Raw genomic sequence first — 22,950 nt, 5'->3', positions numbered from 1 at the left:
TTGGTAGTGTTCATGCCTTCCATCTTTGTTTATATTTAGCATAAGTAAAATGAAAACAAGACCAGAGAACAGATTAGTCCCCTCAAAGAAATTAAATGGAAAATACAAAGGCAAAACTTTGCCATTTTCAAGGATTCAAAGTACAGATGACACATCATTTCTCCAAACTAGCCTAACTTGAGATCCCCATTTCCCATGCACTAAGCACTGCTATTCAGCAATTAAAAAAATGAACTAAGAGTCACAAATCTGCTGTCTAGTAAAACCATCCTGTCATCAAGTGCCTTGGAATGTTGTAAAGATAATGAGGGACTCGAGCACTTGATAGTATTTTTAGGACTAAAGAATTGTGTACTCAACTCTTTGGATCCCTGTAATAGTTTACATGACATTATGTACAAAATAAAAATCTACTATCCTACAACTACTAATTTATCCCAAGGTAACACTTCTCAGAAAGGATGTTCTCCAGCGAACTAGTATATGCATTTTGTGTTTACAGTCTGTTTCTATAACGAAACAAAGACACAAGATGGACGGCTTGAACAAGTTGTGTGTATGCTGCAATTTACACGTATCCTAAACTTGGCTTTTCACAGGTTGCCGAGAAACTTCCTTATCGGCAAAGTGAAGCAGTCTCCGAAGCCTTAATACCATGTCACAATGTAAAGGCAAAGCAGATCTTCTCTCCAAGTATGCCGGACTTACAGTCATCCATGATAAAGCATGGAGCTCTGCAGCTATGTTCTCAAGAATCAAGTGAGCTGCTATTTCAACATCTCTTGTTTCCGAACCTGTACCCCTTCCCCCAACCTTACCAACACCCTTCAAAAACTTTTCATGGATGACGTTGCTGCCACCATAGTAATCAACGAGGCTGACAGAAAGAACTGAGGGCCATTCTTCTTTTGAGATACTCCTTACATCTCTCCTCATTGTAGGTACAGCTTTTGAAACCACAAAACCTGTTGAAAGGGGAATGGCACATCCCTTGCTGTGGAGAAGATGGGCAAGTGGTGGTGATTCAGCAGTCAGGCAAGTAGGAAGCTGAAGACTGACAGGAGGTAGGAATCTCATACTGGGTGACGGAATTAGAATGTAGGAGGTGGACGTAGAACCAAGGGACTTAACTGGGGTATAACCTTCAAGATAACCTGGCTGACTCATAATGCCACTACTTTGACTTGTTCCTGCAAAATTTATACCATGCATGAATATGAAACAGAAATAACCAGGCATAAAAATGTCAACTGATGACAAATCAAAAGAAAATATTTTTTTAATGGATTCTCATATGGTAAGCCCCAACATCACCACTACCCAAAAGAAGAACCTGACACAGAAGTGCAATGGTAACCCTATCCCACTTTACTCCCTTGGTAACCCATATCCCAACGACAATTCCTTAACCTACACTATTCCTCCCTTTACTTCATATAATCTTAGTATCTCCTCTACAGCCCATATTGTAAATAAGAGAATCTAAAAGAAAGCCACAGTCAACTCTATCAGAGAACAGGTAGTCTGAAAAAAAAAACAAAAAAAGAAGAGAGGAATTGTAAGGAATTGTACCATGACTTGTCGAGTCCGCTTGAATCATAAGCTGTAAGGAATGGTCAATAGAAAGAGAGACAAAACTAATGCTTTGCACCAACTGAAGTAAGCCCCTGGAGTTGTCCACTACACCCTGTCCGCCAATTAACTGCTTCCTTGTGGATGGTTGACCTAAGCCACCTTTCATGAAAGAGGAAGCCTTTGAGTGAGAACTGTACAATGGACTAGGGGAGGAAGGAAGTGCTCTTTCTTGAATCAGACCTATTTCCTGTTGCTGCAAGGATGTCCCATTACTACTTGCAGTCATTCCATCAGGCACAGATCGCCTTAGCTGCAGAGACCATTTCTTCACCTCAGATCCCCCAATTGAATACAGGGCTTTCTGCCATTCTGCGTCCAGAAAATTGCATTAATAAGATAAGCATGATTGATAAATCAAACAGAAACTTCATTTTAGTCGCTCAAATCAAAACCAACCAAGGTTATACTTTATCAAGATATTCATCATATCCCACACAGATATATTAGAATTAAATTGTTTGTGTTCCACAGCCAAACCAAAAAATAAAAAATAAAAAAAAATAGATCAGCTAAAACTTTGTCGCAATTAAAGACGGAGACAGCAAGTCAGATTCATCAAAATTCAACACCAATGAGTATTATGATGTAACAAAAGTAGACAGTAAGCACAAGATATTGATGACAAATGTTTACCCTGGCATTCAAGCTCAAGGAAGCATCCTATACGAGCAATGACAAAATCCCTAGGCTTGGCAATGGCAGCCTCAGGTGGACATGACTGAAGGATCTGACATCCTTGTTGCAGAATTTGCACAAACAAAGATTGCAGACCTTTCGTATCCTGCCTACTACTTATTCCCCCAAATGGATATATATGATTATCAAGCAATTCTCCCCTGGAATCTGTCCATATACACACCAGCCAGCGCCAATCTTCAGTCCAACCATAACAACAATGCAGGCTTGGAAGTGATTTTTGATGTGCAGATCCAAAACCATCTGGTACAGATGTTTCAGACTGAGTGTTCAGTCCAGTGTCTCCACCACCTGAAGAAGCTGAACTCTGCATAAAACTTCCACTTGTACCATCATCCAACAAAAGCTTTGAAGATTCAGTCATTGGATTACCCGACATCGGAAATGAAAGTCCACGATCCAATGAACCTGGTTCAGCAAGAATGTAAAGGGGCTCAAACAAATAACGAATTTCATCCTGAAAAGAAAAATCCCCGATCCTGTTTGGCTCACATCCAAGACCTCCCCCTCTTGATGCTTGCCAGTTGTCCCAACTACCAGGCCTTAGGTTTGCATCAAGGTCAGCTTCTCTCTGAAGGGAAGTTCCTATGCCTCGAGGACCAACACAGTCCTTCCACATTCCTGGAACTGGGGAGTTCATTTGCATCAGAACTGGATGAGATCTACCGGGCATGGATGACGACTGAACCATGTCACTGGGGGACCCTCGAGATATTCTGCGGGCTTTGTTATAAACTGTGAAAGCAATTTCCTTCAGTATGACAAGCTCACTCAGAGCAGGGCTTGTAACCCTAAAAATTGCATCAACGGTGACAATCTGCAATACCAGTTTAGGGATACAAAACCCAGAAAGTGTTAAAACATTTGAGAGTGCCTCATCCACAGCTGCTGAGTAACTTAAGGCCTTCCCGACTTGATTGTGCAGCGTAGACCGCCTCTCTTTATCTGAAGAAAGAACCCCAGATCCAACAGCAATAGAAGATTCAATCACCGTCTGTAGAACCGCAAGAGGCTCAGGGAAAGGGCAAACCACGTATACCACCTGATTTGACATTCAAATATACAATCAGATATAAGCTTCTCTTAACTACCTTAACATATAATACTCTGCTTAGATCAGATATTCTACGTTCTTCTAAGATTTTTACTTTGAGAATATGATATTCGAAGGATTTGCAACTATGGAATATGCAACACTTGGAGCACAGAAAATAACCTTAGAACAACTGCCCTCAATCCTGAACTAGTAAGGTCGGCTATATGAATTCCAGTTATCTCTTTCCACCCCAATTGGACCCAAGTCCCAACAGAATAGCATGTCGAATTCTCATTCAAGGCCATTATATTGTACTGATACCGCATAAAAGTTGATAGGAATATAATAAAGATATTCATATCAGTATATTCAAAGACAAAAATAATGAAATAAGTGGATATCCTAAACTAAGAAAAAAGAAAACTATCAGCAAGTGTTGCTTCAGAAATGCAACCAGAAGTAGAAGAGCCATTTACCATTAGCCAGAGTTGCCTCATTCTCTTTTCCCAAAAAAAAATGTGTGTATTACTTAAGCTTCTCAAACATTGAATAAATTCATATATATAGAAAACTTCTGATTATTGGTGTGTCTATTGAATCCAATGACTTCTGCTGCTGCTCTACCTTAGATTTTTATCATTTTGGAAGTTGACTAATCCCTTTTAACAGATGTATCTTTCTATATAATATTAATCCCTATCTAGGACGAAACATATATAAATATCCCTTATTCTATTTGCTCATCCAACTAGTAAGTGTTTCACTAGCCTCAGGTAAATGTGACCTACTCGACCAGTGCAAAAGAAAATACACCTTGGAGTAACTATCATAGCACACCAAGACACTAGGACATCGTGCAAGTCATTCTTTCACTATCAACTTAACACTTCCGGATCCCAAGGTTTGGCATCATAAGCACTATAATTAAGCCCAATCATATTAAAACAAATGGATATGTAGTGGAGGCACCTAAGGCAGTGGGAAAGGTTCTACTTTGACTGTAGTTTCTAGTTTTTCCTTTTGCGTTCTCTTTTCCAGAAGTAAAATTACTTATGAAGCATGTGCCAAAAAAATACTTATGAAGTACATGTGCCAAAAAATTAATACGGAATCACTCTTTTGGCTTAATCTACTCTTCCCATTTTGCTTTGCCAAAAGAAGGTCAAGTATACAAAAATGCCCCCTTATCAAGAGAAAGTGGTAGACTGCCCTAACATCGAAAACCAATTATCTCCACCAATCAATGATGGACTCAACGAAGTTCACTTTAAAGATGCATCTTCCAGTTTTAGTGCTAATGAGAAAAAAGAGGGAGAAAGAGGACAAAAGCAAGATAGGGAAGAAAAATAGAAAAGATATAAAAAAGAAACAAAGAGGATCACAACTTACCGTACATGGACCAGTACTTCCTTCTTTCGGATTCATGGTCATGCATGAACTAAGTTTTAAATTTCTGAGAACTTTTGAGAGCGACTTCAAATAGCTTTCTAAATCCCATCCATTGGAAAGGGACAGAAAGTAATCACTGATCGATCCCAGCATAGATGCACTACTGCTGTCTATCTTCATTGACTGGGGGCAATCAATCAGAACAAAACCAGAAGATGCATTCTTGCCAGAATCTATCTCCATCTCATTTCCCATAAATTGAGGCGAATGAGTTCCCAGTTTGCATGTCTCATAAACTAAAAGAGAATAGTCAATCAAAAAAAAAAGGGGAAGTCTATTGGACTGCGGATAAGTCATTCAAAAAATATCAGGTAACAAAATTTCATGACACAAACATACCACTATCATTATCTATGTCAAGGACAGTTACGAAGCTGGATTTGTATGAGAAGCAATAATTTAATCACTTTTTTCTAATTAATTCAATATCATTTTTCCATCTCTGATCTTGTCCATATCTTCAAAATGAAAGAGTCATGCAGATTGAGTTACAAAATACAGCAACATTAAATAAGAACTGGCCAATTTGTGAAATTAGTGCAGCTTTACACTTTTAGGATACCGAATATTTATCTTCTTAAAGCACAAAGCATCTACTATAATTTTGAGTCACATAAACGTAACCGATACACTATCTTCTGTTTAGTATGATAGTTAAGAATACTAACCAGTTCCAAGCTGTTGGAAAAAATCAGTTGCAGCTGTTGTTAGAGCATTGATGTCTGGGCAGACAACGTGATATGTCATCTGAAATGTTGGGGAAAATGGGTAAGGCAATATAATAGTTGAGGAGATAAGCAAGAGAACAGCCTGAAGTTATTAAAAAATTTACATGCTTGGGCATCGCATAAGGCTCAAAAGGTGCCTTCTCCCAGAACTGAAGAGAACTAGGTGACGTCTTAAGCCAATCGTCTTGATATCTGCAATGTCAAAAGACATTATTTCTCCCTTCAAATAGCAAATTAAGGCCAGAAACAGAAAAAGTAGTTCAAATAAATTTAGTATCACAAATACAATGTCTGGAATGTCCTCTACACTTGTTTTGTACTGATTAGTGAGCCCTTCACATTAAAAAGTGAAAAGGAGAACCAAATGCAGCTCCATCATGCTTTTATTTAATTGAGTAATCAAGGTTGAAGCCTTAAAATTAATCCATTAGAAAGTTCTAGAACTAGTAAGTGATGACAATTGCAGAGCTATATTGCAACCACACACACGCACCATTGTGAATATGAAATACAACAATAACAACAATGCCTCAGTCCCAAACTGTATAGTGAATACAAACTGTAAAGCAAAATACAAGAAAGTAGCGAGAGGAGTTTCCATCAAAATAGTTATTTTATGCAGTGCACAAGTTGAACCTGCTTGTTGTGAAGCTGACTTCATAGTGGAACATAGTGAAACATTTCAGGGATTTTGTAATACTCAAGTTGGTCATTGCAAATTCTTGAGACAAACACTAGAAGATTTCTATCTGTCGTTCTGACACTAGGTGATATTAAAAGGCATATAAGAAAAAGTGATTATGAACTAAAATCATAAAGCAGATAAGAGAAACTACAGAACTGGAAGGTGTTATTTAAGAAATTCTAAGACAAAAAGGAAAATATTCATTCTTGGGAAAGTAATCCCAGAGAGGATCTGGATTTCGATATTAAAGTCCCTCCAAAAAGTTGCAGCACAACAAGGTATGTGGTAAATAAGCAATCATCTATGAGACAACTTCAAATATCACAGCATAAAAAGTTATCTCACAACAAAAAAGGCCATGCCTTTTCTTATTGAGACTGCTGATAGCAAAGCAGGGGTAAATAAGACTAGCATAAAAAACAAAGAGATATACTGCTTTGAAATATGGAGCAAAGACAACCTGTAATGCTCACTAATCCAAAGATAGGATTGGATAAGGATCAACCAACTTCAGTAAAAAATAGCATACCCAACAAGTATAGCAGGATACGGTACTGCAGCCAATGTTGCCCTAAGCCTTGATCCTGGAAGCTGCTCCGACTCTGATAGACAAGTGTCTTGGCTTAATCTGCGCTCACTTGCCTCATCCACCCTAATTCCATCTGAGAACAAAAAAAGATTTTATCAAAAAAAACATTGTGGACAGTGACAGTATGACCATGATAATCCATACCCCTCAAACTAGATGATCCACCAGCAGAGGACTGAGATGGACTTATAGGTTCTCCAACAGACAATGATATGGTACTCGAAGAATCTCGACATTCACTTGCACTTGCAGTGGACTCTGCAGAAAAACCATCACCAGATATTCCCCCATCATTTGATTGACTGCGACCTTTGCACCAATCAACAACAGATAAAGGACCTTCCATTGTACTGAAAGCAGATTTCAGAGCTGCTTTTATATCATTCTGCAGCAGAGTGAGGGTAAATGATGCCTGAACCTGAACGAAGAGGTCTCCATATTAAGTATGATTGTGAAAGGACAAAGATATGTAATGTGCAAAACTTAGCAACATCTAAAATGCATCTTCTGACCATTCAAACTACAATTTATTTCGGGTGTTTACCCGAGGAAGCTACAATTAGAGCAGTCACATGCTAATCGATGTGAAGAAGAAACAAAATCACAATTGAGGAAGAAATATCCTTTGACTAAGATGCTAACAAATGTGACACCTAAATTTAATAAAAAGGAACACTATATGTTGAGAAATAGAATTATTAAGGAAAATAACAAATTTCTACACTATATGTCATTGATGAAAAGTAATCACCCTCATCTAGAGAAAAGCACTGAGATAACAATACACGGATAGACAGACTGCAATTCATTCATCTCCTATGCAGCTACACTCAAGGAGATTTATGACAATCTCATTTAACTGTTCTTTTCCTCAAGATTATCAGAGAGCACACCCCATATCACAATGATGAGTAACAAGTCATCCGTGATATTGTTGCATTCTCACAAGACTTCACAGCACAAGTACAAATAAGCCACTTTAGCCTAGGGAAGTAGATAAAGCAGGCTAAGAAAATGTTTCTACTAAATAAGAAACTTACATCAGCTGAAAGTGGATCAATAAGCTCCACACCAGCAATATCAAGCGAATGACAGGAAGCCAATACTCCCCCACAACCTGCATGAACCATGGATGGTCGACATGAAAAGCCACGCCTCCACTGCTCCTGCAGTGCGAGCCAACCATAAGATCCATCATTGTTATCGGCATCTAGTGCAACATCAACAAAAGATGTAGCTTGCTGCACAAGTAAAGCCATCCCATCTAGGAGTTCCTGAAGCGGTTGCCTTAGCCCATAAGCTAGCATACTATCCTCAATGAAAGAATTATGCTGAACAGAGTGGCAAGATTCTAGACCAGTTGTTGGTTGCTTCGTTCCCTTAGAAACTCCAACAGTGCGCCACACACCAACTGGCGCATTAAGAGTCCCATCCAGTAATCCTCCATCAATATCACCAGCTATCCTAACTGGTATTATTTCTTTCTTCATCTCAGATTTGCTTGACATATTGTCCACAGTGACCACTGCTTCACCTTGTGACTGGTTTCTATTGGTACTCCCTGACATCCTGCTCATGCCTACAGGAAGGCAGCCGCTTGAAGATAATAGTGTATGCCGTATCTTACACATAAATGCCTGGCACATAAGGCATTCAACTTCTGTTGCTAGCACAGGTTTTATTGATTGACCAGAGCTGCCTGCTTTTAGTAGCCCTTCACTGGCTTTATCGGTTTTATTGTGGATATATTTAACAGAGTTTGTCGAATTAAAACCAGAAAACGGAGACTCTGCTACTTGAGTCTCACGTGTAGCACAACTACGTACATAAACAGATACCTTATCGTCATTTTTCTCTTTTCCACTTTCAATATGAGTGTAATATTTCTTTGATTGAACAATGGAGCTTGTATCATGCCTCCCGGTACCTGTTTTGAGGTTTACAGTCACACTGGACTTCTCCTCACATGCATCAAAGCAAGGCGACAAAGGTGGGGTTGCTGAGTAGAAATAGCTGTTTGAGCTTGAATTCGCAGTCTCCACTTCCCGAGACTTCGGAACATAGGGATTCCTGAAAATCGAATGGGAGCTCTCCCCTGTAGGGGTTTCAACTGCTCCATACTCGGGAGCAAATGACATGAGAGCTTCAGCTTTAATTAAGTGATTGAATTCATCAGCAATAGATGCTGAAGCACTATTTACTTGATTAGTAACTGCAGCACTTTTTATAACTTCCTGATGTTTGCTCAGTGAATCATCCAGAATTGCTGGGGGTGGTGGTTGATTAAAGCTATCAAAGGATGAAAAACCTACTGGCAAAAGAATCTGATCTTGCACATCCATCATCGAAGGACAGGGGCTGCTACTAACATCCACACTATCTGCTGCAGGAAACATAAGAGCCTGAGCCTCTGCAGTTCCTGGAGGCTTCAAGAATAAAAAGAAAAATCAGTTCATTTCCTGATTAGAAAAGCAAAAGAGAGAGAATATTTACTACAACAAGTTCATTTCCTGATGAGAAAAGCAAAAGAAGAAGAATATTTACGACAATAAGGTAACTTGTATTCATCTCGCAAGATGCAGGCTTTTACTAGTCACCACAGTCTTGTATATAAATATCAACTAAGGAATCAACTAGTTAAGTTTTTGCAATGAAATTACTGGATCATTCCTACACCTGAGAAAAGTGCTTGGGTTTCCAGAATTTCATAGATTAGCACAGCCTTCCATCTGATACAAAAAGCTTGGCAGATTCACAAAAATAAGCCAGCAATTTCAACAACAAAAACATACCCAGTATAATACCACAAGTGTAAGCCCATCAATTTCATTACATTAAATTCTGACAATTCTCAGATTTTGAGATTTAACTTGTATGTTTAAAAGTTGAGGAATCATAGATACGTATCATATATGATGGAGATGATGTGATCACAATTATCATTCGTGGACAATATAACTACCTCTCCAAATGGCAAAGCATCATTCTCAAAGAAGTCACCAAAATCTCCAAACTCTGAGAGAAGTGCCTGAATATCCATCCCTGCATTTCTATCATCATCATCCCAACCCCACTGAAGCCCAATCTGATCACTTCCTTCAGTAATTGCAGAATTATTAGCATCCATTGAGGCATAATCACTTGTTGATGGATTGATCACTGCTCCTCCCTGACTAAATGACTCAGAAATTCCAGCTCGCGACCTCTTAAAGCCCTGCGAAGAAAGTTGAAATGTTATATTTGCCAATTCTTTTAAAAAAGAAAACACACCATAAGAATTGAGTGGAGAAGATCAAAAGAACACTTAGCACATGCTATCATTATAAATAACTGGAATTGTGCATGTTTTTAGTAACAAGCAAGAAGAAAAGCACTAAGATTACATTTGGTTGCCAACAATCAATAAGGGAAGTGTGGAATGTTGACTTCTTCGCAGTATTTTGTGTGATTAGTAAGCAGGAAACTAGTGCCAAAAGCAATACAAAACTTTCCTGCGGGGGACTTTGCTTTAACCTGCAAGTAGGAGATTCGGTTTCCTATTTTAAACTTTCCTTGTCCTTTCAAAAGTTCATGCCAAAAAATTATAAGAGGCAGACCCAGGGTATGAACACTATCGGTTCGTGTTTTGGGTTCTATCTCGGCCCATTTGATTTACTAGATTCAAAATCTATTATTTGTACTTATTTATGGTTTTTTAACACATATAAAGGGTCCGAGCCAAAGTTATTGGGTTCAGGCACCTGCTAGTCAAGTCTAATTTCAACAACATGGGAAATCATAAAGGAAACTAACCACATCAACAACTATGCATCAGTCCCAAACAAGTTGGGGTTGGGTATAAGAATCCCCATTTCTTCGCTTAACCTCATTTCATATCATCATCATACTATATAAAATAAAAGTGAAAAATAGAAGAAAGCTAACCAAAGAATCTTAATTTACTTGCTACAATTAGCTACAGATCTAGGTCCTGCTTTACACGTTATCCTCTGAGAAAGAAAAGCCCTATTATGATGGATTCTTAAATGATAGACAAGACTTTATACAAATGGTTAGCTTACTCAAAAAATGATAGACAAGACACTTAGATATTTAAATACATGTACCTCTTTGAAAAAAATTCATAATGAGGAGATAGCAAGTCGTTATAACAAGTCTTCAGATCACTAGCCATAGCAAGTTAAAGAAGTTAACATTGAATCAAGAACTACACATTCAAATAAAAGATAATGCATTCAGTTCATACAGATATAAATTATATAGAGAACTCAATTTATACAAGAAGCATACCGTCTTAAGATTGTCATTTTGAGATCGATCCAAAGAAGATAATCCAGACTGCCTACACATCAAAGAATCAGCATCTGCTTCAAGATCACCAGTTCCTGAGGTCTTGTAATCACTATCACTAGAAGAGGTACTTATGCTGCTAACACTACTACTATTGCTGTTACTGCTACTGTTATAACGCCGATTAGAGCGTATGACATTTGCATCAAGCCAAGAACCATCCACCGAATTGACTTTGGCATCGCAATGAAAATCAAAACTGCAATATTGTGCATTAGATGTATGAGATGCAAGTTTAACCAAAAGATATAGAATGAACTGCCAACAAGAATAAGCTGAGAGTACCAATGCATAAAGGAGGATGTAAAGGACAATGAGGGCCCAATCCAGTTCTGCAGCCAAAATCTGTAAACATAACAATGTGTAAACTTTTCAGAACTCTTTAGGAAAAGAAATGAAATATTAATTCTCAAGCATGTTTGAACTAAAAACGCACCCTAGTCAACACAAACAGCACTAATATGCACTTTTTTGAGTAAATAGTCGCGCACGCGCGTGTATATATATATATTGAACTGGTACTGACGTTAGCTTGTCAAACTTACAAGTTTCAACAAGAAAAAAAAGTGTTAGCTTGATCCTCAGCAAGGGATCAAGGATAAAACAACTGAGCAAAAGAAACACTAAAATAATCAGCCAAGTTTCAGTTTGAGCATAATCCCAATCCCAATATTTACTAGTTGGATCAACAGAAGAGATTCCTGTATAGAAACTTGGGTTTCACCATATCCTAATATAGTAGAAACCTCAGAAGTGCTACCCTTCGGGGTGGCCCGGTGGTCTGGGCTGGGACTTCCATGTTGGAGCCTTGGAGGTCTCAAGTTCGAAACCTCATGCCAGCGAAAGTAAGGGGTTTGCCTTATGGGTTAAGCTCGTCGTACAGGGCTTGTCTAGTGCGGGTTACCTCTCCTATGTGGTTTGCGAACTATTACATAAGAGTGGGGTTTTACCCTGTGCGCACCCAAAGAAAAGTGGCTGCGGGTTTCCCTTGTCATCAAAAGAAAACCTCAAAAGTGCTTTGGGGAGGACTTCCTGAATTAACTTAGAGCCTGTTCGGCATTACTGTTGGGAGGACAAAAGTGCTTTTTTTAAGAAAAAAAAACACTTTTTTTGAAAAATCAAGTGCTTGGCAAATCCTAAAAACTGCTTTCAAAAAAAGGAAGCAGAAGCAACTAAAATATGCCTTACATATATATATACTATTTACCAATATATCTCTTACTAATAATCTTTTCAAGTTTCATTCAAGAATTATTTTTTATTTTTATATTCTAATTTTATTATTATTTTATGCTTATAGATTATTTTTTCTATTTACATTTTATATATTATATATTATTTCATAGATTAGTTTACAGAATTAGAAATAAAGGTAACAACAATATTTTTGGAGGACTAAAAAACGATAAAAAGTAAAACAAAAGTAACAAATAACAAATTTTTCTTTTCTTAATTTACGTATTATTTTTATTTTAATTTGAAATGTTTTTAACTGTAAATGAGGTATAACAAAAAAAAGACAATAGCTAAAGATTGAATCCAAGAAAATAGGTAACAAATAACAAAAAGATTCTTCTTTTCAATATTTTTTCAACAATAGTTTTTGCAAAAATTTAAAAATAATGAAAAAGTAACAATTAAAATAAAAATTTAACTAGAGTTTTTGTATTGGATATTTAAAACAGTTCTATAGAATAATCTTAATATTAAAAGCACATGATACATGTCCTTTTACTTAATTTGACTCTCAAAGAACTTTGTAAAAAAAATTAGTCAAACATCATTTGCTTATGAAAAGGCACTTTTCAAATGAATTAGTCAAACACAAATTGTTTTTTTTGAAAAGCTATTTTTTAATAGAAGTGTTTCTAGATATGAGCAGTTTTTTAGCAGCAATGCCAACAGGCTCTTAGTAACCATCTCAAAACAAATATAAAGAGACAGAACCTATTTTAGGGGATGGAGTGGTTATCTGGCCATTACTTCGGTGAAAATGTAAAAATTATAAATAGTAATTTTCTGTCATTGATGTGGAAGGTCGCAGATTTGTGACTTCTCTTCCAGCACAGACCTTCGACAGGATTGAAAGTACACTAGTTTACTATTATTATTTTTATAGAAGTGTACTCTGTTTTTTAATCAGTAACTAGTTGAATGAAACCTTCCCACATCAGCTATATGTAAACTTAATCACAAAAAAAAAGGTAAGGAGAGAGAATTTATCAAATTTACCTTTTCAGAGATGATCTAGCACACGCTGTTTGCACCACTGGGACAAGAACGGCCTCGGGCGGGTAAATAAGCACTCTTCCACAGTTATCTGGTATTTTACTCTGAACAAAATTGGCCACTGCAGAGGCTTCTGTCATGGTAGGCCTTGATGAATTATTTTGTATGTTCAAACTTTCTTGTATATTGTTGTTTCCCGGTGCAGTGGAACCAAGGTTAACTTCAACATAGCAATTATGTCCCTTAAGCTGATAACTAGATTGAGAAACATTGCATGGTAGCCCAACAATACCATTTGAAGCGCTAAACTTGCCAGAACTGCATGGCAAGTGAAATATGAATCACAGTAAGGCTCCACATTATGACGAGCTCTATCACTTTGAAATAATTGTGTACAAACCCAGAGGAGGGAGAGAGAAGGATGGAGTTAAAAACAACCCAGAAAAGAAAGAAATAGAGGGGCAAATTTGACCTGAGATACACTTGTTTCACAAGATCAGCTGGGCAACATCCAGTTAGCCTCCCACGCATTCCATGAGGTGAGACAATAACTGGAAAAGGGAATAAAATGAAAATATCAGTATACCATGAATATTGTGTATCATTTAAGCAAAATTTATAGCTTAATCATATTGTATCATTTAAGCAAATTCTGGCAAACAGAAGATATCTATCTTGATAGGTTTCAAGCACTTCTTACAACTCACAAGCCATAAAAGTTGTGCCGACGCCAGAAAAGAACATCCCATATAAACTATACCCCCTCAAATTCCATATTAACTGAATTTTTTGGGGGATTTTTAAATTGTTCAAAATAATTGAATACCCTCTATTTGATATTAACAGAAATTTTTGGGATTTTTAAATTGTTCAAAATAATTGAATTGTTCAAAGTTCAAGATAAATGTTTGAAACTTTTTCCATATTTGCTCTTTCCTTTAATAAAGTTCTACATTTTCTAGGAGATAAATTGCACTACTTTTAAAGAATAACTTGGAGGATAAACAAAAGGATATTAGGAAAAATATGGTTTAAATTACGTCCTTGAATGTTTTTCTTAATAGGTGTGCATTGCCTCACAAATTCAGTTAATATGGAACAGAGGGAGTACTGAAGATCCTTGAATGTTTTTCTTAAAAGGGGTGCATTGCCTCACAAATTCAGTTAATATGTTACAGAGGGAGTACTGAAGATCCTAAATGATATGTGTCACAGTCTTCACAGATGAGATAGTTACAAGTTACAACACATCTTTGCTCCTTTCGCACGTCATGAATCAAATTTTAGAATTTTGTAGAGCTGTAAACATTTTGGAGGTCATTACTGTCGAGTCTAAAAATTGACTGCAAACCAAGATAAAGCAAGGGATTATTCCAATCCACAATTGCAGACTTAGCAAATTAAAAAGTCAAAAATGTGCAACTCTCCACAACACTCGAGGCATTAAAGCTGATTTTCATGTAAGATCACATAATGGGGTGCAACAACAATATTCATGTTCTGTCACTGGGTTTACGCCCAGTTTCCTTTTTTGTTTAGCACTTCTAGAAGAATCTATATTTAAGATCAGTTTGTTTCTTCAGCTCCTCTTTTTTTTTATGACAGTGGTGTCCAGGCCAGCTTTCGCGCACCTCGACTAATTCCACAGGGTACCTCCCACCTCCAACAGGTACTAGGTAACTTTGTCCACCAGGCAAGGACAATTAGAAGATCAACTAGTGTTTTTTTTTGTCTCCAATGAGTTTTGTACCTAAGACCACATGGTTTTCAACCACTTCATTGACCACTATGCCACACCTTGGGTGGTCTTCTTATATTCCATTAGGTTACCAGTTTTTGATAGCAAGAATTGCACAGGTTCTGTAAGAACCTTTTGGGTGATGAACGAAATTCACATCCAAGCATTTAATTGTTTGTAAATGCAATCAGTTCTGCAAAGAAACCAACCTGGAAGCCCCTCGACAGAGACATTAGATGTATTCTCTGATATTTTATCAATGTCACCACTTGAAAGTGCTCGTATATGCCTATAGAAAAGCATGAAGAATAAAAACATATTACAGGGCCACCAAGAGATTGTCAGAAGGACAGATTGCAGCCCCTCCCTCAAATTTAGAATGTTAGCACGGGCTAATCAAACTTACTTTGCAGATATAATAACGTGGACAAAGATAGCCTCTTCGGTAGCAGCAAATACGAACTCAACCACTGGTTGCCCCTTCCTTAAAAAAAGCACCAATTACAAATTAGATAGATGTAGGAGCTAACCATAATAAAACTGGACTCCTGGCTTATTTACCACATAAGATACAATCTCCCTTTTTGCGATACAGAAGAATACCTTCAGCAACTAGCGTACATCAAGGAAACCAAGAATGCAAAAAATAACACTTAGACTATGATAAGTATCCAATTTTTTAAAAAAAATGAATTCCAGGCAGCTTGTGAACTAGCCAAAGAAAAAAGATGTAAGCCGATACAAGAGCCACACCCAGAAAATACTGGCAAAATATTGTTTCTCAGACTTGTAACAGTACATAAAATAGAACAACTATATTGGTTGAGGAAGATAGTTCAACCACTTAGGCCAACAAAAAATGTAAGTATTGATAAACATACCTGAACAACTCTTCATTCTGTGAAAATGGACGGTATTTTGTAAATACATCTCCATATCTAACATATGAAAGTCCCCTGAGTGTTCTGTCATATCAAGTAGCATATATACAAGTAAATCAACAATAGATCGCGGAAAACTCTAAGCATGTGAAATAATAATCACTACCTTTCCATGCAGTTCCTTAAGGCCTGAGATAGCGCAGCAGCAACCTCTTCTGAATCTCCAGGTGCCACCCAGAGACCTGATGCCAGAACTGTAGCAGAAAGACAGTTGAAGATTATAAAAGCAAAGTACAATACAAAACAAAAAGGGGGTTGAGATTCAAGTGCTACTCAGTAACAAACAATGACAACTGGTCAATCAGTCCATCAGCAATACCTCAATCCCAAACCAGTTGGACCAGTAATAGGTGTAGTTTGTGTATTCCACCCTATTCAGGCCCATAAATATTAGCAAGTAACATGTCTCTTGACACAAGTCCCCAGTTCTCTAAAATTGGAGGTTCTCTAAATTTTGTGGGTAAGTCACAGCCGCATCTAGGACCGCTATCTAAGCAACAATTGGAGTAAAATAATTTAAGTTCAACCGCAGAAATAATCGACTCCAATCTCGTAACTACAAAGTTAGTGAGTGAGCTTTATAAAACTTCAGACAAGAAGTATAAACCTGAAGAAATTAATACTGGGAGAAACAATTTGCAGCAGTATAATTGTTGATTTTTCACATTGCTTTTTTTTCCATATACGTCCCATATTTATACATGCCATACACGACTAATTAGAGGAAGTTACGCAAAAAAGATGAAGTAAAAGATCCTTTCCACTAAACAAACCACTAAATGGAGGAGAGTTATGCAACAAAAAAATATAGATGAAGTAAAAGACCCTTACCACAAAAAAATCATTAACTAGGGGAGAGTTGAGTTGTTTGACATCTCCTAAAATTCATTTGATTACTTAATACTTCCGTATATTACAAGATATGTGTAGGAATTGTATAGTGTTCATCTTGAATTCCTACGTTTTGGGACTCACAGCAGATAGCCTTGGTGTAGTAGGACTATAACAGCTCGTTGCTTGATATTTTGACTCTTGGGACTCTCTCTAACACAACATATTATAATCATAAGAAGGAGCAGTTTGTCAGAGCAGTTTGTCAGAATTTTACTCTGTAGGCTAAAGTTTAGATACTTCAAAAAAAATGGGAAGGCTTTAAATAGGGGTGCTCAAAGCAGATACCTGATGCAATTCCTACCAAATTTTACCCTTGGCCTAACATGACCCAAGTCAAGTCACAAGTGCAACAACAATAATTAAATTCTTAATCTAAACTAAAGTAGTTGGCAGTGCCTACATGGATCCTTTGCTTGATAGCTTTAATTGTATTATCTATTCTAGGCTAAGCCTGCATTGATTCCTAAAAGTTGCAGGCAATTTAAGACAATTTTCTTCACGTAATTTTAGGTCTAACTCACCCGCCTTCTTTTGAACCTTCACTATTCATGCAGACATTTAATGATAACATACCTCTCAATTTGGATATAGCTGACTGTGCCTTTTCAACAACAGATGAATGTTGCCCAGGGAAAAAAAGCCAGAGCTTGATCTTCTCATCTGAAAACTAAAAGCAAGCAGAAGTTAAACAACTAAAAGGGATTTACAGTTTAACTACTTTGCTGACCATCTATACCAGGGTTGTAAAGACCCTGAGATGGGTCCCAAGGTCCAACAAAAGAATTGGTCCATGTGCTGAGAAATCCTTCCTTCTGCAATTGTAGATGCGATGAGAGCACGAGCCATGTGGCAACGTCTTTCTTATCCGGTTTCACCCTTTAAACAGATCGAAAAACACACAGAATTAAATATGATTTATACGTAGTTCCTTCAAGGGAGATGGACTTTAAACTGCTCAAATAGCAAACCTCTTGTCCACTAGAGAGTTAACATCAGATTCATGAGGAAGAAACTGAAACCAAGATATTTGATGTAAACCACCCTGCAAAATAATATGAGTTCAGAGGAAATATACACAATAACAATAAGCATCACAACTTCGGTATTGTTCAATACTACAATATTTCCCTGTAATCCAGAAAATCCAGTACAAATGGCATGAAAAAAATGCATTAAGAGACACATATTTGTTAGGATATATCATCAAAGCAACAGATAGTTCCTCAAAAGTAAAAAATCTAGAGGACTGATCAATTTCCCGAACAGCATAAGAAATTTCCATTGGTACTGCACTCGTTATATATGAACTGGTTTTTAGATGAGGTCAAACTTTTGGGAGCACCTTTAAGAGAGCACCAGGACGAAAGATCAAAGCCAGCACCTTGGGTAGATATTGATTCCAAAAAAAAAAAAGGCAATGAACTGTGACTATTACCATTGAACAAACAAAAAATCCACCTAATAAGCACACTAGAGAGACAGGCCACCTTCCAGGAAGGGTACCAAGCTCCCTAAGGCCTCCAAGAGAAAAACATCTAGTTACAAATTTTTATTGTCAATGCAGTAATATTATCTAACTACAAAACTGCTGAATCAAATAGACATTAGAGACATCTATGAGTTCGTCATATGTTCAATCTTTTCTTTGATCTCTTTTTCTATCTGTATATTTGCAGTCTTCTTATCTACAACTTTGGCCTGGAATTGTTTCCAGTTCCTTCCCCGCCATGTGTGATGAATCATAGCATCCCAAACTGCAACTGCAGTCTCCGTCTTAATTTGTTTTCGGTGCGTCCTTTTTATCCATAGTAAAATAGTTCAACATCACCTATTTGCAGTCTAATCCCTGACCATTGCTCAATATTCTCTTTCAAGCTGATGAACCATCTGCATTCAGAGAAGATGTGAGTTTGAAATTCAACCTGTGCCTCCTCACATAGGCAACAGTTATTACCATCTATGTTCATATGCATTCTTGTCATTCTTTCCTTTGTGAGTAGCTTCCATTGATTGGCTATCCACAGTATGAATATGCGTCTAGGTACTAAAGTAGAATTCCAAACCAACTGTGCAGTCCACTACCTTGGTAAGCTTCCTAACAAAGCATTATAGCTGCTAGAAACAGAATACTTGGCATTTGGTGTTAGAGGGTGTTTGTATTGGCTTAAAAGTTGATCAAACCTACTTTTAAAACAGTTTTTTACTTGACTTCTTAAGTGTTCGGCAAATATAAAAATAACTTAAAATAAGTTTAAAATGACTTAAAATAAGTTGGGGAGTGTTTGGTAAGGTTAAAATAACTCACAATAAGTTTAATATGACATAAAATAAGTTAAAACCCAAAAGTAGGTCTCCCCTACTTTTTATTTTTTGACTTAAAAGTCATTTAAGTTTACTTTTATTTTACTTAAAAGATACTTTTTAAGTCAATCCAAACGGGAGCAGTATGTGACATATTGAAACCAACCGGTCATTGTACCTTTTGAGTGAGTTTAATTTCCTTGAGTACCAGGCTACAGCCTACAGCCTCTTGGTGGTTTATCGTTTCAGAAGTCTTGACTACTTTTCATACACTAAACATCCACCCAATTGACCCATAGCAGATCCTTTTTCATAGCCAGTTACCAAACTAGTTTGCCAATGGAAGCTAAATTCCAATTTCCGCAGCTTTTAATGTTTAACCCTCCAAATTTCTTTCGCATACACTACTTCTCCCAAGAAACTAGAAGCACTTCCCTTTTCTCATCTGAGCTACCCCATTGGGAGTGGTGTTAAGCTTTTTACTATAATATTTTCTTACCCTTCCGCAAAAAAAAAAAGGAAAAAGAAAGGCACCCATGAAGTCCAAAGTGAATCCAAAACATATACATTGTTCATCCTACCAAAGAAGCAAAAAATATGAACACATACATTCAGTCGTCTACAGCCTCAAGTTGGCCCTTAAAAATCTGATTATGACCATTCTACACACTTCATATTATATAATGCCGAAACATACTCCAAAGGTTTTCATTGCCTTGTTAATCTTCTTACCTGCCAGCTTTCAAAAGTACTCATTTATTTTGCATAACACATTGTACACCAAATATATTCAAGAGCAAGCACCAGATCTACCAGTAGCTTTTTTCCAAAAAGTATTAAAGAATTTTAATGGGTTTCACACGCTTTGACCCACAAAAAGCATCTGCTACATATTTATGTTCTTTTTGTAGTTGTCACGGTCTAGACGTGCCTCATGTGTTGTGATCGTGCAAAACAAGCTACTTTTTGGGAGCCTTGCTATCCCATAGGATTTCCAGGGCTTCTGCGTACTCCCTTCAGAAGGATTGTTCAGCAGATCCTATTCAGAGCTCACTGTGAACTTCCCTTCTAACCATTCTTCCAGAACACTGAATCTACTGCTGAAGTTGAGCCTTCAATATATTCCAGTTCCTTATAAACTCTGACCTTTCCACATCATAACCTTCATCAAAGCTTCTTCTAAAACTTATATACCAGCACTGACAACTCCATCAACCAACCATGTACATGTCATGGAAACTGACTATTGAGGGTCATGTCATAGCCATCCATAGTTCCAAAATCTAATATTTCTTCTGTCCCAACTTCCAATCTTACCAAATAATAGGACTCCTCCCATATAGCTCCTGATGTACTTATTTACAACTATAGAAGTGTCTAATATCGTAAGATTTGGCGCACCATTTTCCCCAGCTAACTACACTTTTGGTTTTACAGTTTCTCTTCAACAATTCTTCCTACTGATCAACATTGAACCTTGACAACCTAATACTTTTGTTTGATTTATTTATATATCCACTAACTGATATGATTTTGCTGGGAAAGAAGAAAACCAAAACTCGATAACCATTTAACAATAAGGCTCTTATATTACTATTTATTAGTCAGTCCATACAGTAAGTTTTTTTCTTTACATAGAGTCCAAATGAGTGGCAGGAGCCATTATAAAGTTCCAATAGCGATTCAGAGCAAAAAAATGGCGCCAGGCACCAATAGGCAGCATAACATGATCACGTATCTAACATACAAGAAAGAAACAATAAAAAAAATTATGCATTAACAGGTAGATCAATAAATACTTAGGTGTGCATGGTCCGTGTATATATAGTCAAATTTCCCACAGAAGAGAGTTGAGAGTTTCCTGCAGAACTTGAGAGACAATGGTGAAGACATCATATTCTAGGGATCCTGTCTTTTTTGGCCGTCAGTCAAAGAAACTTGAAAAATCTTTTAAGTGATATTAGAGAATAGGACAAGTTCTGGAACTCAGAATGGAAGGATTTTACTGGAGGAGAAACTCAGAAACAAAAGGGTGATAATGAAATTCATGGACGCTGTAAGTTTTTCAATAAATCAGCTGAAAGCAAACGAGTGTGTGATGGTAAAGATAGTAGAGACTGCAATATGAAGTTCTTTTTTATCGTCTAGCAATTGCTAACTGAAGAAGAAACTGTGTACATTTAGTGAGGTCGGGAGAAGTGTTAGAGAAAGAAGAGGTCAGGGAGGCAACTGAGGGCTTCTTTGTTCTCTCTCTTTTCTTTTTTCCTTTTTCTTTTAATTTTGGGAGAGGTAGTTCATTCTACCCAAAGAAAAATAACAGTCTAGTAGGAAAGGAAATAAGAAAATGCATGTTAAGTTAGCTATGTGAATTCCATAAAAATGGGTTATAAGATTAACACAATTTCATTACTAGGGTTTCCAAACTTGTAAAATTTATCAAGCAAAATGGTAAACCATAAAAACCTTCAACTTAACCCTCACAAAAATTGTAATATCACAACAACGGCAGGTATAATGAAGCATAGAACAATACGAAGGCAAGAAACATACGATCTTGAACACATTTGTCCACATCACTAGATAATTTTGACGCCTGATGAAGTAAGCACGTGCACTTCTCTGCAATATGGATCTTAAAGTAAACGACCTATATCAGAGGCACCAAGCATTTCCTTGCACAACAAAGGAGCTGCACTTCCTTCTAACAAAACATAAAACAATAGATTATTGTTCGTAAGCCAAAGTTGAAGGAACTCAATAAATATCAACCAAAAAAAAGTAATCTTTAATCTTTCTAGAACAAGTGCAAAGCAAACAACTATTCATATGTTAATCGAGGGTTCCTTTTAGCTAATGTTAGAGCAATCAAACACACACAATTGAAACATCAACCCCAAATATTTCCAGTATCCATTGTAAGTAACACGAAATTCCATTAATCAAACAAAAGGGGCAACACCAAAATACAAAATTACCACTTTGCATTATAGTAAGACTAGTTCAACCCTAAAAAAAGGTGTTCATAATTACAAATCCCCAAAAGTCGAAAGAACCAAAAAGCCCCAAAATTCAGTTCAAAAACGAACACATGTATATACATCGAAAGCACTTCTTTTAAGTAAATTCGATCACAACAGAACCGAAAAGCAGGGAGTAGAACAGAGAGATGCATACATAGAATCAGATCTGATGAAGGCGATGTAAAATGTTAAACTGTGAGAATTGAGAAGCAGCGTAGTAAGCAAAAATAGCAGAATGAACGCCCAAAATACTCCGGCGGCTGCTTATACCCCCTTAATATACAAAGTAGAATGTAGATAATTACTATCAATGGAAATTTTATAATTTGTTTAATTCACTTTAATTTGAATAAATTCATGTTTTAATATCAACTTTGTAAGATTGTCTTTAATTCTTTGAGATATCTCGATAGACACTTTTCGATTGAACGAATTAGATTATCAAATGGTTAAAGTTGAAAAAATATATATTATTATAAGTTTAAATGCCTTCTAAGATAATAATTACTACAATATTAATGGTTTAGATCTATTTTTGTAATCGAAAGTAAATACGAGATATTGTACAAATAAAGTAGAATAAGTTATATAATATTGTAATAAATCAACTAAAAGAATTGAGAAATTAGGTACATAATAGAGTTATGGGAGAATTTCGC

General features: G+C 36.8%; 1 protein-coding gene across 6 annotated transcripts; it reads right to left on the bottom strand.

Annotated features, from left to right (window-relative positions):
* Positions 1–73: 73 nt before the first annotated feature.
* Positions 74–22,628, bottom strand: LOC101261015 (mediator of RNA polymerase II transcription subunit 13). Of its 6 annotated transcripts, none has more exons than XM_010321359.4 (24): positions 22,446–22,628; positions 21,822–21,972; positions 17,939–18,012; positions 17,707–17,846; positions 17,544–17,630; positions 16,183–16,270; positions 16,017–16,100; positions 15,542–15,619; positions 15,345–15,424; positions 13,870–13,948; positions 13,401–13,715; positions 11,454–11,513; positions 11,109–11,367; positions 9,781–10,032; positions 7,859–9,244; positions 6,963–7,236; positions 6,759–6,891; positions 5,649–5,736; positions 5,485–5,563; positions 4,757–5,052; positions 2,269–3,373; positions 1,816–1,944; positions 1,573–1,734; positions 74–1,190 (listed from the first exon to the last, which is right to left on the bottom strand). In XM_010321359.4, the coding sequence occupies exons 2-24, from the start codon at positions 21,843–21,845 to the stop codon at positions 580–582; spliced, it is 5,883 nt and encodes a 1,960-aa protein (XP_010319661.1). In that variant the 5' UTR covers positions 21,846–21,972; positions 22,446–22,628; the 3' UTR covers positions 74–579. The 6 variants fall into 6 exon arrangements, with proteins under 6 accessions (XP_010319661.1, XP_069153179.1, XP_010319659.1 ...); XM_069297078.1 differs by having other exon boundaries at positions 21,822–21,969; positions 22,446–22,590; XM_010321357.4 differs by having other exon boundaries at positions 1,573–1,944.
* Between the last annotated feature and the right edge of the window lie 322 nt (positions 22,629–22,950).

This window comes from Solanum lycopersicum, chromosome 4, assembly GCF_036512215.1.
Source record: "Solanum lycopersicum chromosome 4, SLM_r2.1".
NCBI lineage: Eukaryota > Viridiplantae > Streptophyta > Magnoliopsida > Solanales > Solanaceae > Solanum > Solanum lycopersicum.
Note: the sequence above shows the minus strand (reverse complement) of the source record. Positions and strands in the feature narration are given on the sequence as shown.